Source organism: Urocitellus parryii, chromosome 6, assembly GCF_045843805.1.
Source record: "Urocitellus parryii isolate mUroPar1 chromosome 6, mUroPar1.hap1, whole genome shotgun sequence".
In the NCBI taxonomy this organism is placed as follows: Eukaryota; Metazoa; Chordata; class Mammalia; order Rodentia; family Sciuridae; genus Urocitellus; species Urocitellus parryii.
In genome coordinates, this window is record NC_135536.1 from 189,687,691 (window position 1) to 189,704,782 (window position 17,092).

General features: G+C 49.7%; 1 protein-coding gene across 6 annotated transcripts in view; it reads left to right on the forward strand.

The window, feature by feature from the left end:
* Positions 1–15,202, forward strand: part of Bcas1 (brain enriched myelin associated protein 1) — an 85,272-nt gene extending 70,070 nt beyond the window's left edge. For 3 of the 6 annotated variants that reach the window (XM_077800084.1, XM_026391022.2, XM_077800085.1), the window contains 3 exons: positions 3,128–3,193; positions 8,040–8,309; positions 15,087–15,202. In XM_077800084.1, the coding sequence (XP_077656210.1) occupies positions 3,128–3,193; positions 8,040–8,309; positions 15,087–15,161 (411 nt within the window). In that variant the 3' untranslated portion in view covers positions 15,162–15,202. The remainder of the gene's footprint in view (positions 1–3,127; positions 3,194–8,039; positions 8,310–15,086) is intronic. The other 3 variants (XM_077800086.1, XM_026391023.2, XM_077800087.1) reach the window with 1 other exon arrangement.
* The last annotated feature ends 1,890 nt before the right edge of the window (positions 15,203–17,092 follow it).

Consider the following 17,092-nt stretch of genomic DNA (forward strand, 5'->3'; position numbering starts at 1 on the left):
AGTTCCTTGCATTTGTGGTAGTGAGGTTGATCTAGTAAACAGCATCGCTGATATTCTCATAGCACATTAAAATTTCAACCCAATTTTTCTTCTTCTAAATATCAGCTTTTGTTGAATTAAGTTGACATCAAAATACATTTCCATTCCTTTTTGAATGCTTCTGCTAGAATTTTGAATATCTGACTCCATGTATTGGAAACGGTTCAGATGTTCCTCAGCGTTATCAAGCTAGCCGAATTCAGGACACAGTGAAAGAAATAAAAAGTGACTTCATTAATATGCAAGGCTTGGGTGCCACAACAAGATTCCCTCTCAACACTGCAGGCCAAGTGCCCTGAGATGCTTCCCCTTGGATTCTCAGGGACAAAATAACCCGAGAAGAAAGTTGCTCAGTGTCAAATTGGAAATTTTTGGAAACTGATTTAATAGCTTTCAAATTGTTCTTCAAAGTGCTAAATGGTCTCTGAAAGACTTTTCGTCTCTTTAAACAGTAACTATGCTATTTTTGACAGCTGGAAAAAATAAGCCTGTGTGGTTCTGGCCCTTCGAATGGCTGAGCCCAACCTTGTTATCCTGAGTTGTCTTTGAAGGAGGCTCTACCAAGAGTGAAGAAGGAGGGATGGAGAGGGAGGGGTGAGAGGGAGGGCTGTTAATGACCTCAGATGCACTAAATAACACCCTGAGTCACAACCCTGCCATCAGTCGGGTTTGTGCGCTTTGAGCTTTCTGTGCCTCCAAATGAGCAACAGAGAAAAATCACGGAAATGCTGAAGGTAGCCACTCCAATTTTTTTCGTAAAGAGGCTAAACTTGCAGTGATCTTCCCCACAGCCTGAAGGTCTGTTTGCATTGCTGCCAACCTAGCATGATTTAGATTCAACCCCAATTCTCATCCGAGAACCATCAAAGAAAGGGAGGGGAGGAGAGCAAATTGAAACCTTAAAACCGGCAGAGTACCTAACGAATACCAAATTGAAACAACTGACAGGAAATTCAAAACCCCTCCCTCTTCGGGGGCAAAAGAGAGAGCTTTATTTTCCAGAGGAGGGGGAAGGGCCATGCCTGACTCCTGGTGTCCATTCTGTTTTTGGCTTGAAGGACTACGTGTTCATTTGTTTTTTGCCATTCAAAATTTCCCAGATGCCACCTAATATGGACAGGCAGGCGTGTCCTAAGGACACGTTCCAGGCAGTAAGCGCCCTAAAGATGCAGCCTGAATCCAGGAGGCTGAATGAAATCCCCAAGGTCTAACCCTCACGTGTGATGGGCAGACTGAGGGCAAAGGCAACAGAGGCCGATTCTTCTTCTAAACCTTCTCAAGCAAGGCTGGACCTCAGCAGAACAAAGCAGGAGACCCAGAGGAAGGAGAAACCACTTAGTGCGTTAAGAGATGCAAATTTTATGTAGAGGACAGGATGATTCTTATTTGCCTTTAGGATGAAAACCTTGGGGGAGTGCCACAGTGCTGTCCCTAAGGAAAGCATGGAGAGCTGTCAGACACCACTTTGTCCATCCCAGCCAATCCGAAGTGCATGTCAGGCTTTTGCCCTGTGCAAGATCTGTCAGTGTGGGTTTTGGGTCAAAGCACAGGATCCCACTCACTGTTATGCCCTTGGAGGTCCTGTTCAAGTCTTCTGAACTGGAGAGCAACCCCAAGGAGAGCACTGTTGACCTTGGGAAAGGGCTGGTCCCACACATGCCCTTCTGTGAGGTTTACCAACCTTCCTCTCACCCAAACCCTAATCGCGTGGCTGAAGCTAGTGTTACCAACTTCATAGTAGATGTTCAGGAACCATTGTTCATTGAGCGGTGCCTCCTCATGCACAGTGATATTGGGAAGGTTTCCAGTATGGAGCACACACTCAGTCTCTCTACCCTGCTAGTTTCATGACCCAAGGTGTCTCTGAGATTTCTTTTTTTTTTGCCCATATATTGAGGGAAGGAAATAATCACACCTCCTCCTCTTTCTTAAGGTTCTAATAGGATGATTGAATTATGCAAGTTGTCCTCTCATTTAGCCCAGTGTCTTGGTGCTTAGCACCAGCCAAAAGTTAGCTTCCAAACGTAATCCTGCCATTACCTGTGAAGACATGAGTGCCATAGCTCAGAGGAGGCATATGATGCTCCTCAGCCCCAATGCATCTGAGTGTCTTTCACATTGTTAACTGTTTTGCACATATTGTGGATTCCTGCTGTCCACTGAGAGCACAGCCATGGTGACATGAGTGCAACCTGAGGTCTTCTCTGCCCCACTGTGCACTCCCTTACCAACTGGGAGGAGATGTTAAGCACTGACCAATTCAGGGATTAGACCTGAGTCAGTATTGTTGATATGGACTGAGTGATTCATTATCAGATTTATCGAGCATCAATAATAGGGCATTATTAAATGCACGGTTAAAACTACAACCCCCAGGATTGGTCCGAATTCATTTGTGGCCAAATAGCTTAAAGTGCTGGTGCTCCAATTCCAGCATTAGTCAGCACCATTGGGGGGCTGGTTAGATGGCTGAGCCCCAGACCCAGGATTTCTGATTCAGTAGATCTGGAGTGCTCGTCAGGAGTTTGCATTTCTAACACAGCTCCAGGTGAGGCTGACGCTGCAGGTTTTGGAACCACACTTCTAGAAAAAATAGCTCAGAGTGTGGGGTTTAAGGAACCAAGGAACCAACTCAGCCTCAGCCAGGCCTGTTATGGGTGCTATAGGGGGCGCTATAGGGTGGAAAGCGAATGCTCAGTCTAACTCAAATCTCTACTTTAGTTACACCCACCACCTAAATGGTACCAGCGGGGGGTTACAAGGCTGGATTTCCCATTTGGAGATTCATTCTTGCAACATGTTCAACCACCGCTTGGTTGCAGCACTGATAGTACTGTCACCATTTATTTGTCTCAGAATGACCTAACCAGGGTTTGAGAGCTTCTGTTGTGTTTTTTGGAGGCCAAGGCTCGGATTCTGTCAGACTCTGGTTGCACATGTGGAAGGAAATCCAGGTATCCCAAGACTCGCAGGTGTCCGGTGGGCCTTGCGTTTGTCTTGATCCGAGTCTCAATAATGAGTGGTGCTCGCGTTCCCCAGGTTTGCATACCATGGGAGCTGAAAGGCCCTTGTCTGTTTGTTATTTTAGTCAGTGAAAGGGGATGAAGGGATCCCGCCCTCAGAAGAAATAAACGGGAAAGACTCCAGCTGCCATGTAAGTGACCTTGAACTTGGTTTGGTGGTGGGCTTGGCGGTGTGTGCTCTTCTTCCCACCTGTCTGCAGTGCACTTCCCAGCTGCATATTAGGCGCCTGCTGGGCTCTGCAGACCTGCTGGAGTTAGCTCCGGCCTTCCACAGCACTCTTCCCTCCTCACTTCCTGTCCTTCAAGTCAGCACAAGTGTCACCTCTTCAAAGAGCCTTTCAAGCCCGCCAGTCACCCCGCTTTGTGTTTTTGCTTCATCCACCGGTCACAAATTGCAGTCACTCGTCTGTTAGCTGCCTGTCCCACCTGCCCCTCTCATCCCTCTGGGAACATCTGTGAAGCATTCATTTCTATTTCCCATCACGTCGCAGGGTGCTTGGCACGTCGTGGGAGTGAAAGACATGGGGTCACAGAGTTTGCTTCCATAATTTCTCTATTCTAAGAAAACAGAGCTATGACATTTTTACAACCTCAGGTGTTCTTTAAAAAAAATGGGATCATGCCCATCCTACTTTGTAATCTGCACTCTTCTTTTAACTTAAAAAATGTATCTCTGAAAAAAAAATGTCATCAATCCTCTTTTTTCAATTTGGGCAAGATAGAGAAATGCTCGAGAGGCTGAGTCGTGGACTCAGACTGCCCAGGTGCCAATCCTGGCACAGCCAACTTTTTAGCAGTGTGACTTCTGGCCAGTTACCAAATCTTCCAGCATCTCGCTTTCCTCGTTGATGAGGGAGCTAGGAAAAGAAGACCCACTAGGGTGTCACACTCAGATGAGTCAATGCACACGGAGCACTGGAGCACCGAGATCCTTCCTGGCACAACAGCTTCCATGAATGTTAGCTGCTGCATGAGGCACCCCCAGCTGCCCTAACAAAATGCTGTAGGCTGGGGGGTCAGATGACAGCACTGGAAACTGGAAAGGCCAAGGCGAAGTGCCGGCAGGTGTCAGTCCCTGCTGAGTGCTCCCTTCCTGTCTTGCAGGGGGCTGCCCTGGAGCCTGGCCCTCACACTGCAGAAAGACAGAGAGAGAGCCCTCTTACATTGACCCTAACTCATCCTTGAGAATCAGAGCCCACCCTGTGACCTCTTTTAACCTGAATTACTTCCTTCATCCAAATACAGTCACACTGGAGTTGGGGCTTTGGCCCAGGAACCTGGGCGCACATTCAGTCTTCAGCAGTTGCTGTTTCCTTCTCTCACTGTTGGGTTGCTGGTTGGGAGTTACCACCCTGCAGTGCTCACAGCATGATTGCGCTTTTAGTATTTCTATAATAATAGGGGTTTTCCTTCTTCATATACTTCAAACTGTTTTTTTTTTCCTTTATTTATGTATGTCTACACCCACCCTCAAAGTACAGTCTTAGAACCAAAAATTCCAAGCTTACCACATTGCAAACATGATAAACTTACCTAATTCAAAAAGCAAGGGGGGGGGGACTTAAATGTGATTGTGTATTTGGTCTGGAATCTTCCGTGAAACCGCTATGCCAATTTTTCTGGTGGTTCTAAAACTGTAACAGGGGTTGGGAGTGTAGCTCAGTGGTGAGCTTGTGCTTGGTGTGCCCCAGGGTGTGGCCTCTACCCCCAGCCCCAAACAAGGCAAAACAAAATGCAGAAATGGAATGCAGTCTGTGGAAATCTACTTGGGCTCGCCCACGAGGTTCCTGAGAGTCTCTCAGGGAACTTGGTCTTCCAGGACCTTGAATCCAGGCAAGAGAGATGCTGACTCTCTGGGAGGTCACAAATACTTATTTAATTTGGAGGGACAAGAGTAGATATTCCCTGCTCCTTTGCGATTCTCCTCTTTACGGTTGTAAAACCCTTAGTGGATGCTTCTAGGGATGGAAGCCCAGGCCCTCCTGCTAGTTGGGCCTCTGGAGTCGGAATCGCATGAGACAGCCTTGTTCTTCCTGCCAGAGCTGCTGGGTTCCAGGAGAGGTTGCTCCCGAGAGCTCAGATGAGAAGATGCTTGTGCGTTTGCAGAAGGAGTCAAACCCAAGTAAAGGTTTGAGTTTAGTGACAGAGCAATCCTTGCATGGTTTTGATTCTCAACTGACTCCATGGATAAGGAGACGGTCAATGACCATCTTCAGAAGTTAGTACCTAGGTCATTGCAAAGGTGCTCTAAGCCTGGCCAGGAAGGGGCGGTCGTGTGGAGGATGGACCTCAACTCTCCAAAGCTCTTTCTTGGTTCCTTGCGCTTCCCACCTCCTGCCCCACAGTGAAAGACTTGGGAAGCATTTGGAGGGTGAGTTGCTGGCCATTCATTCAACATATTTCACTGGAGACCAACCCTGTCCCAGCACCTGAATAAATCCCCAGGTGTTCAATCCCCAGATATAGACGTTATTGAGTGAACAGAGAAGCCCTGAGTCCCTGTAAGCATAAAGAAAGCAACTGCTGTGCTCCAGAGGGGATCAGGGGCTGTGTCTCCCAGGAGATGCCATCAGAGCTGAGCCTCAGCGGGAAACCATGGCGGCAGACTGGACAGAAGTTAGAGGAAATGTGAAGCCCTGTTCCAAGGGGAAAGCAGGTCTTGTAGCTGAGCAGAGGGACTAGAAGGGCAAGGGACAGGCGACAAGTGGAGAGAGGCATGGGGGCCACTGTCTTGTCATGCTCAACAGTTATTTACTGGTGTCCCCTCTGTACCAGGCAGTCAAGAGCCACACAGTCTTTTTAAGGAGTCGCCACTGGGGATACTAAGTCAGGGTGACCTACTTGTCCCCATTGGTCTGGGACTCTCCTGATAGTAAAGCTGTCAGTTCCCTGTCCTGGAACCTCCTTGTTCCAGGACAAAGGTGACTGGCCACCTTGTGTCTGGCATGTCACCTGGGCCAGACGCTGCGCCAAGCAGGTCTTCCATCCTGGCTAGTCTGATCCTGGCCACCCCACGAGGTGTCTTTTCATATTCATACAGACAAGGACACCAAGAGACGGAACCATTTGTTCCAGGTCATAGCAAGGATGTGATGGAACTAGATCCAAACCAGAGCCCTGTGACTCTGGACCCTGAGCCTTTAGCCCTTACTAGATCTTGACCTCTTCCACCCAACAGAAATGGGTCACAGGCTTCTGACCTCTCTGCAGAGCACCATGGTGGGCTTTTCTGTGTCATTCTGAGGCCAGGCCTGCTCCAGGCTGTCCATGGTACTTGGACATCGACGTCTTAGCACTTGCTGCAACTTGGCTGCTGGGCTGGGGCAGGGCATGGAGGGTGTGTATCCTAAGCTCGGCTTCTCTGGTGCTGGCCCTCGGTGCTTTTTCTCCAAGGTCTTCTGCCTCCTGAGAGCGGCCACCTGAGGCCACCTTCAGGGCTGAAGAGGCTCATCTAAGTGGTGTGCTGGGTTCACTGGGTTCAAAATGATAGTTCTTTGCCTGTGGTCTTCTCAATCATAGCTGCAGCTCTGTCAGAGAACTTCTTTCCTGGGGACAGCACATACCTTGATGGATTAGGTTGTGACCACATATTCAGTGGCTCCTTTTGTTTGCTGTGACCACGGCTTAAAAACTTTTGAAGTCAGTATTTTAAAGTCGAAAGTCGACACATTTTTCATTTTTAAAAGATTTAGCTTTGAGGTTCCAATGAAAATACAGCCCATCTGACAGCAGCAGTCTGCACGCCCATCCGGTGCCTCCCAGCTGGGATCTCTTTGGCCAGGGCATGTGACTTTCAGCTCAGAGCAGTCCCTCTGACCGGGCTTCAGCTTATCTCCCCGTTACCAAAACCAGCGTTCCTTGAACTGGTGTTTTTCTCACAATCGAGAAATACTTCTTTGACCTCTGTTGCTTGCACCGTTGGGGAAAGAAGATCTCCAACTGGCTATTCTTACCCTTGGCTTCTTTTTTCTTTTTCTTTTTTCTTTTGCATTCACATTATCTGTCTTGCCCTTGTAGGCATTGGCATTTAAGAAAATTACGAGAAAAGGATCTCTATTTCCTAACATTTTTTCCTTTTTTTTTTTTTGATCTGTAAATCTGGAATTTACCCACCATTTTCTAGACTCCATAGCTTCAGCTCTCTAGATGGTAGGAACCAACGGCAATCGTCAGCTTCTTGTCGTGGCATAGAAGAATGTACATCGAAACTCAAAATCAGCCAATCATCTTCTTTTGCCACCATTTCATGAAGTGAAAGGACAGTTTCATATCAAAAATTAAGGTAGATCCAATCACAAAGAAAAGAATGGGTATCCCCAAGAGGTATCCATCTGGTTATAAGTAGATTTTAAGCTGGTTTAAGCACAAAGTGGGCTTCAAGAACAGCTAGGTCAAGTGGTCTCACATGATTCCATCAACACCTTGTCGTTTTCTCCCTGTCTCCGCTCTGCTTTCTTGTGTTGGCTTCCTTTCCAGGCACGTGTACCCTAAAAATGGTGTTGGTTCTGAAAGCCCCAGGCTTACCTTTTCACAGCTTCAAATCTGTGCCTCTTAAGTTCTGAGAGTGGCTCAGCTTTTGCTCTTCTGCTCCCCTGAACCAATCATAGCTGCCCAATCACCACGCAGTGTTCTGATTGGCCAGGCCTGCATCAGGTGTCTTGCCCACGGGTAGAATGAGTTTTCTTAGACCCCAAGAAGGGAAAAGGCTGGTTTCCAAAGAGCAATCCAAGTTCTGGTACCAACAAAGGAGGAAGAACGCTTGCTGGAAAAACATAGCATTAACTCAAGGGTTCATGGATAAGAAATGTCCCGCACCGTGCGTAACCTCATATCATTTTTTTCTCATTTCACCCAAGACTTACGAACCTGCAGACGCCACCCCTCATTTGAACATCCCTGCTTCCACACATTCACTCCGCTGCCTTTGGCAATTGCCTTGCAGTCACTAAAAATGGGCTTTGTTTGAAATTGCCGCAGACGTCCAGCTCCACGGAGAAGCCCGCCACGCCACCAGAGCCCGAGCCCGCGCCCGCGGGGGCGGCCCAGAAGGGCTCAGAGGCCTCCTCCAAGGACAAGAGGCCCGCAGCCGAGACCACCAAGCAGAAGAACAGCAAGCAGGAGGCCAAAGAACCCGCCCCGTGCACGGAGCAGGTCACAGTGGACGTGAACTCGCTGCAGAACGGGGGCAAGTCCCCAAAGAAACTGGAGAAACCGCGACAGTCCCTGGGGGGCTTCCTTAGGGGCCTGGTAGGTGGATTTTTCGCCTCTTCTTTCGGAGCTCTCAGGCAAGGGATGCGGTTTCCATACCTCTGAAGGGGAGGGCTGGCTGGGCTTTGGGAGCAGGAAAGAGACAAGCCCATAGGTATTTCCGGGTTCATGGTCAGGTGCTGGATGGAGAGGGTCGCCAGGTGCTGAGAGCACGGGGAGGTGGGAGAGGGGAAGGAGGCTCGTGAAGGAAGGCTGAATGGGGCTGAGTCTGGCCTTGGGTTTGAGAGGAGGGACAGGGAGGCCTTGCAGAGCAGATTCCGTCTCAGGCAGGACCTCACCTTAGCCTGGAAAGCAGGCCAGGGGAGGCCAAGGCACAGCGTGTTCTAGATGGAGGGATCCACAGGTGCACAGGTGCTGACCCTTTATGCATTCATAACCGTTTCATTCCGTAGATACCAGGGGGCATCAGTGAGCTCTGGCGAGGAGGTCAGTGGGCACTCTCTCTCCCCCTGCCCTGCATGTGGCTCCCAGCAGCATCTCCGGGGAGCTTGTTAGAAACACAGATTTCAGGCCCTAAGTTTAAGGTTCTGTGGTAAATGTCATCGTCTTGCTATCCCGCGTCTCTGTCCTCGAGTGTGTATGTGGAACCCCAGTTGAAGGCGGTGTTAAGAACCCAGACTTGAGGCTGCTTGGCAATGTGAAAGCCTGGCCGGAAGCCCAGCTCTCCCCAGCTCCTCAGGAGAAAAGCCCTTCCCTTGAAGAAAAGAGGGTATCCATCAAAACAAGGGGCTGCATGCAGATTGTTGGCCCCTGGGTGGTCCTGTTGGAGCGTTTGTCTCCATTCTGGGCTCCCGCTCCTCAGGGAGAAGTGCAAACGCTAGTCCCACTTTCCTCAGTGATTTCCAAACCGTCTCCTTTTTCTGTGCAGTGTTCTGGTGGAACTGGTCACTGCAGTGCTGTGGCATTGGGTGGAACATGGTCTGCAGGGTGGGGGGTGGCCCTGGTGCTTCTGAGTCCACAGCCTGCTTCCTCTCTTTCTCTGTGGGTCCTAGTGTCTTTGGCCAGAGATCCAAAATGCAATCTGCGCTCTCTCCTTACCCTGGCTCAGGGGAGGGGGGCTAATCCAAGGGTCCTTAACCAGGAATGATATTGTCCTCCGGGGGACGTTTGGCAGTGTACAGAAACAGGTTTTTGACAGTCATAGCTGGGAGTAAGTCTTCTTGAGATGTCAGTAGAGACAGGGGTATGGCTAAGTGAACTACAGGGCACAGGATAGTACCCACAACAAAGAAGTGACCAGCCCAGAGCATCCACAGGGCCAAGGTGGAGGAGCCCTGTTCTAACCCAATAGCACAGGATAGTGGACAGAAGAGGGATTAGCTGAGAGTCTGTGCTGGACGTCAGTGCCAGAGGCTTGGCTGAAGCCCCTTCCTCCTAGGTCCTGAGCGTGACCTCAGTTTAACTGCCCGCCCCCTCTGAGGCTCAGGTATCCACCTGTAAAACTGAGCTCATGATTGCAGCCATGGTCTTGATGCTCCTGTGGGAACTGAATGACTATTTAAACTCCTGGGCCCAGTGCCCAGCACAAAGCAGGAGTTCAGTAGTAGAAGTCACCACAGGGGGATCCCTTCTCCCTTCCCTTCTCCCTGCAGCCCACATCCAGGGTCCTCCCTCACTCCCTCCCCCAGGCCATCTGCCCAGTCCCTTCCCACATTCTAAATGTGATTCCCTGCCCTGGGTTCCTTGGTCCATGGTGCTGGATTTTGAACTGCAAAACCCGATGGTCCAACTACCAACGGGTCAAATGAGCAAAGCTGCATATTGGAGCCTTCCTCCTCCTCCAGCTCATCCTCTGGAGGGGCCAATGTCTTGCAGGTGGCCGATGCTCTGGGCACATATTTATTGAAGGAATGTATGGGGCATGAATGCATTATCAGCTTATCCCATTTACGTGGTACCGTTGTGGGGGTGTTAACAGAAAAACTACATAAATTAAATTTAAGAGAGTTGATTTGAGCAAAGAACAATCCAAGAATCAGGCAGGATTCAGAACCAGAAGAGGTTCAGAGAGCTCCACCCTGCAGCGTGAGCAGTGACCTCACAGACCTGTGCCAGGGACAGAGGGGGACATCGCCTTTGGCCTGTTGGCCACAGGGATGCCTTGTCCTGTTCAGCATGGCCTGAGGAGGCACTGGCCTTCCTTGGGTGGGGTCTGACTAGCTGGCAGCCTGCAATTGGCCACGCTCAGCTGTGATTGCCAGAAACCCAGGTATTCGTTATTTATAAATTACACTCCTGAGTAGGTATTGGTTTGTTCTTGAAGTAAGCTAGGTTGTAGCTTGTCACATAGAACTTAAAGTAAAGAGATAGCCTCAGGCTAAAAGCCTCCTGTTTATTTAATTTAACAGGATATAAATGCCCAGTTCAATCTCCCCAATTGTGGGAGCAATGGCTGCCAGATGCAGAATTCCCTTGTATTGGTTGCAATTTTCGGCAGACTGAGGAGAAGGTATTTTAGATTTGCTTATTTCAATCTCCCCACAACATGGAAGTACCCCCTCCACCATTGGACCTCAGATCCCAACCATAGGGCTTCATCTTTTGGGGTCACGGCTGGTTCCCACTCACCCAGAATAGGACCATGCACACAACATGCACCCAGTAAACAGAGGGATGAGCAGAAAGAAGAAAATATAATAGATGTTAAAATATTGTGCCCAAGAATCAAATAAGTTACTTTGTTACCCTTTAATGGAATGTTGTACTCAACTTCAGCCGCACTTAGGGGTTCTACTTGCATGTTTTAAAGAGTCCACTTCTGGATGGAGACACTGAGGCCTGGTATTCTTTATGGTTTGATTTACTCTTTGAAATAATTCAGATTCCTTCCTTTCTTTCTCCCTGTGACTAGCTTCCCGGGTTACCCAGGGCCCTGGCCCCCTCCTCTTCCTGCCCACTGATCTCTAGATGTCGAAGATATTCCCTCTCTCCCTTCCTTTCTTCTTCCATCATTGTTCTACAAATTAACAAACAAAATTGGTAAACTAAATTAGCAGACGAGAATGTAAGTGTGGGCCAAGTGGTGACACATACCTGTAATGTTAGCGGCTCCGGAGGCTGAAGCAGGAGGATGGCAAGTTCAAGGCCAGACTCAGCAACTCAGCAAGGCCCTGTCCTAAAATAAGAAATAAAAAGGTTGGGGATGTAGCTCAGTGGTAGAGCACCCCTGGGTTCAAGCCCCTGTCAAAAAAAAGAAGAAGAGGAGGAATTAGTATGTGAGGTCACTGAGGGAAATGAGCAGGGTGCGTGGGAGTGCTTGCCTGGGTGTGGGGAGGGGTGTTGCTACTTTGAAATGGATCCAGAAATGTCCCAGCAGAGAAAATGTCTCAGGTGATAGCAGAGGGTTCAAGGTGTCAGACAGCAGACCAGCAGGGCACTTCCTGGAGAAGCAGCCTTGGCATAAGGCCCCAGGGAGGGGTCGAGCTGGGGGAGTCCAGGGTGTTTGAAGAGGAGACAGAGGCCTGAGTGGCCGGGGACACAGTGGATAACAGGAGGTGAGACAGGAGCCCTGGGCAGGGAGAGGATGTGGCCAGGGCCCTGGGTAAACTGGGAAGCTAGTCGCAGAGTTGAGCAGGAGGAGTGGGATCCCGTCCTGGCTGTAAAGGCTGCATGGCTGAGGCCCAGAAGAGGCTGTCAAGGGCAACCACAGAGATAGAGGCCCCGGTAGAGCGTGTCCTTGTGAGCCTGGAGGCTGGTGACGGTTTAGCCTGGTGATGTCCGCAGAGGTGACGGGGTGGATGCGTTTAAGACACTAATTACAGTTGTAGTCACTGGTCCCTGCTCTGGGACCAGCTTCTTACGGACATCAAGCCCTCCCGGTGGGAGTACTTATTCCCACGTCTTGGATGAGTCGGCCAGAAGTGGTGTCCTCTCCTGGGCATCCCACGGCGTCTAGAGGCAGAGAGGAGGCGGGACTCAGTTCCTGCCTCCCAGACCCCGGGTCCTGCTTCCGGCCACTGCCAGGAGACCTGCAGCCATGGTGGAGGCAGGAGGGAGGGGTTTCTGACACTCTCCAGAGATCGGACCCCCAGGAACTTCCAGCTGGCACATTCCTGTGGTTGCCCAGCCCCTTCCTGAGAAGGTAGTGGTGGCGCCAGCACTGGCACCAGGAAGGTGCCTTGCAGTGCCCGTCGCCAACAGGAAATGAGCTCCTGCCTCTGACCGCGTGTCCACCAGGCCCTCCTCGGCCACCCACCTCTCTCAGTCCTCATCTCCTCCTTCCCCCTCCAGCTGCTGGGGTTCCCACCCAGAGCTGCCTGGCTGATGCTGACAGGTCAGGAAGGACCTGGAAGAAAGTCCTGGGGCTTGGATTTTCTCTTCTTTTTATGCAAAGGGACTCGCACGTGTGTGTGTGCGCGCACACACACACACACACACACATACACACACACACACCTGATAAAAGTGAGCTACCCTGGCCGGTGGAGATTGGGTCCCACTGCCCCCAAGCCCCCCAACTTCCTGTCCTCCTCACCTTTCTCCTACTCACAGGTCCCCAAAGCTCTGGAACTGTGTGCGCTGTGATCTGCAGGTGTAGCAGATGGTCCGCGGGCGACTTGCCCAGGGAAGACGGTCTCCCACTGGGCATGGCCTGAGGCTTACACCCATCAGCTCTGCACCACAAGGAGCTTGGGACAGGGACTAGAAGGAGTGGAGAGTGAGCAGGAAGGGGCCGGGGAGGGGTGAGCCGAGGCCCAGGCTTCAGGTCAGGGCGGCCTGACCATCTGGCACAGTGCAGTCCTGGGTCTTCTTGGAGATTCACTTGCCTCATCTGTAAAATGGGTTAGTGGTCGCTGCCCACCTCACCACATTGGTAAGAGAACAGAAGAGAGAGTGGCTTTGGCACTATTAACTGTGAAGCGCACTCCTGACACACAAAGCGACACATACGTGACTCCGACCTCCAGAGTCCAACCCCAAGCGGCAAAAGAGACGGTGCAGGAAGGAGTGGGCCCCGGGGAAGGAGGGGGGTCTTTGCAACCTGAAGAGCAAGTGCTGTTTAAACAGAGTGCCACCAGCAGCCATGTACATGAAAGCACTGGATTTTTAAATGTCAGATTCAATGTTAAAATAAGAGAGAGCATTTCTTGTGAAAGTCCACTGGGCCGCCTAAGTTTGCTGTGTTTAGCCCATTGGGACTGAGGTCAGGGGACTCCCAAGGAGGAAGCGTTGGCAGAGAAGCGTGTGCACACCAGGACACCAGGGAGGTGCACCGGGTGCAGCTGGCTCCTGGGTTTGAACCTAGCTCTCCGTCTCAGTGGCTGTGCAGCCAGGGTCAAGTCGGCACCTCGAGCAGCAGGTACCTCTTTAATGAGGCTAATAGTCCTGACGTCATAGGGTCAGCATGAAAATGAAATGAGAGGGTATACAGTGTCCTTAGAGTTATATATGCTGGCTATGGCTTATACGATCCTCTGTTATACCATGTAGACCACATTATACCACATGGCACTGTGCACACAGGCTATATCATGTGCACCAAGGATGTATATTTTATTACCCTAACCAACATTATCCTGCACTATGTATGTTACCCTATACTACATATATAAGGCAATACTGTAGTTTATATAATGTGCTCTGATACTATGCTGTATGTATTATGTTTAGTACAGTAGGCTATACTATGTATATATTCCATGCATACTAATTATCTTCCATATTTACCATATAACCTACACCAACCACCAATGTTGCTCTGTCCCAGAATTACACTACCTGCCCCCACCTCTGTATACCATGCATGCTTCGCCACATTGCACTATTCTGTACTTATTATCCACATACTTTACCACTCATGCACTCCAGTATACTCCACCAACCCTACTGCTCTACTCTGGACCAGCAATGCTGGTGCCTCTGACCATGCCCAGCCTGTGTGAACCTCAGACCCATCACGACATGTAAAAGAAGCCAGGTTCAAAGGCTGCGTACTTCACCATTCCTTGACATGACATTCTGGAAGAGGCACAACTCTGGAATAGGAAACAGATCAGTGGTTGCCAGGGTCTGGGGTCAGTCTCGACTGGGGAGGCTTAACTGTAAGGGGGACAAGGTGGGGTGGGGGCAATGAACCCATGCGATATGTTGGTTTGGGTGGTGCTAATGTGACCTGGTCACGTGTTGGTCCACGCTTATATCATTACAGAAGGAAAGGGACAGTTTCATAAGTTCTACTGGACAGAACGGGTAGAACAACAATAACCACAGTGGCAATGGCAGGTGCCCTCAGCCTTCACCCTTCAGGAGCAGCCACGGTGTGCCAGGTCCTTGCAAGGCACCGAGGACACAGCAGACAGAATCCATGGAGCTTGCACCCTGTCAGGAGGCAGGTGTGAGACTAACAAGACAGATGAGAAGCTCACTTCCGATAAAATAAAACAGGGTTGGCTTATGAGCGAATAAGACAGGGATTGCAGAGGGACAGCTGAAGTGTGGGGTGTACACCCCAGGGACTGTTCTAACTGCATTATAAGTATAAACTCGCTTTGTGTTGGGAACCAGCCTCTGGGAATAGTTTTATCATTTGTAATGATAAATTTGTAATTTGTCCAAGATCTGGCAAAGCTAGAAAGTAATATAGCTGGGCAGTGAATCTGGACATCTGATTGGAGACCGTTCTCCTAACCAACACTCAGGTCTAAGAAACATTGACTTAGCATGGCACCTAGCACGGAATAAGTGCTCACCAAAAGGTGATTTTTGCTGTTGCTATTACCCGTCTTCAATGGGCTACCCCTTGTTTTTTTTTCCCAGGGACCAAAGCGGATGTCAGATGCTCAAGTGCAGACAGACCCGGTATCCATCGGACCAGTTGGCAAATCCAAGTAAACATCACCACAGTCCCCACCAGGGTCTCCCACCACCAGGATGTTTTCTCCCTACTCCATCTCCTCCCTAAACACACTCTGTATATATATTTTTTTCTTCTCATGGCCATCAAATGAAATTTTGCCTACAAATTAAGCCTGAGCTGTTGTATATTGAGGTGTATTATTTATCTCTCTGGTCCAGTCTTTCCTAGCAAATAACTGTAAGCATGGGTCTGCAGGTTGAATCCTTAGGTCCAGAGAGTTGACTGCTGAGCCGGGGAGGAAGGAGGTGGGGGGATGCCTTTGTGTTAAGCTATGAAAGATGGATAACAAGGAAGTCACAGAAGAAAATTGTCTGAGAGGGGGGGGGGAAGGCATTGTAGCAAATGCATGCTCCTCCTCTAAGTTTGAAGAGGGGAGGGGGAAGATCCGTTTGTTTAAGTTCACACTTGAAGGAGGGAGAGCACGGGGCTCTGTGTTGGGCGGTTGCCAATTTCCTGAAATGGAATGTGTGGGGTATGAGAAAGGAATGAATAAGAGCAGGTTTTCAAATAGGGCCCTTGAGAGTTATTGACAGGAGGGAAACGATTGACTGGAGAGGGCTTGAAACGATTTGGGACAATTGTTCTTTAGGCTCAGGGACAAGGAAAAGGATCACAGCTTCAGAAAACAAGAATACAATACAGGAGGTTGCACGTTTGTCTTGCAACACAAGGGGGCGCCAAGGTCTCCCCTTTTTATTCTGCATCCCGCATCCCTAACAAGGATCTGGTCTAGCGAAGCTTACATTATTAATGTCTCTCAGATGGCTGGGGGGCTTGCTTCATCTGTTCCGTCTGACGCTTATCTCAAGTCTGTCTGTAATTCCCTAATGTTCTCAGGATGTGCTCTCATAAAACCCTCCCCATAACCCCTGTTAATAAAAATTTACAGAATGTTACTCAAATACCTGAAGTTTTTTTTTTTAACCCTTGTAGAGAGGACTAAATAGGGCGATGAGTCTGTTACAATGTAATTCACAGCAGCATAGGATTGACTGACAGTCATGTATACTGTATCTTTCTTTTTCTGATTTAATAAAAAATTCATTTATTTCTAAAGTATCCTTTGATGTTCAACTTTTAAAGCAAGGTGCTCCTATTCTGTTTGACGTGGCTTGACCTTCCCCAGTGAAAAAAAATCAATGCTCTTCCTCTTTGGAAGATCCTTTTGGAATCTTTGGAAGATAATTCTCTCCCCTCCAATCCTCCTGGATTTCCTCATGTGTGGGTGCGCTTGGAGAGCACACACGTGCGTGCACACATGTGTGTGCCTGTGTATTAGCATATGCATAGTGCTAATACGATGCTGTCTTAGGCCAGGATGCTGAGAGCAGAGCTCAAGACAGGGATTCAAATGCTTGTGATATATTGAGAGTGGGCAGAGGGGAAAGGGGGTCTCTGTTGGCCTGCAAATTGCACTACACGATTCATTCCAGCCTGAGGCAAGAGGCCAGCCCTGGGCCCCTGGAAGTGAGCCACAGCTGTCCTGGGAAGTGGCAGGGTCAGCGAGCTGCTCCCATCCATCTGAGAGCTTGGGACCCTAAGCAACCGCAGGATGTGTGCGTAGGCAGTGTCCACGGCAGGTATGTCCAGAAGTGTATTTATGCCCAACTCTGTACACTTGCACACTCATGTTTACAAACAGAAAAGTGTAGAGGTGGAGCATACGCGGTGCACACAGACCCACACGCACTGCCTGCTCTCCAGATCCACCCCACACTGATCAGAACTGAGCCTTGAACACAGTCTCCCTACATGGACCACAGCACGGGGCCACGGCCTTTGGCAAGATGGCTTCTTGAGACGTGTCCCCAAGTCCCATCTCTCCCATCACCCGAACTTGAGTGGAGGGTTTGCTGTGGGACCTGCCAGTGCCCATGGAGACTCTAGGTGCAAGGAGAGACCAGAG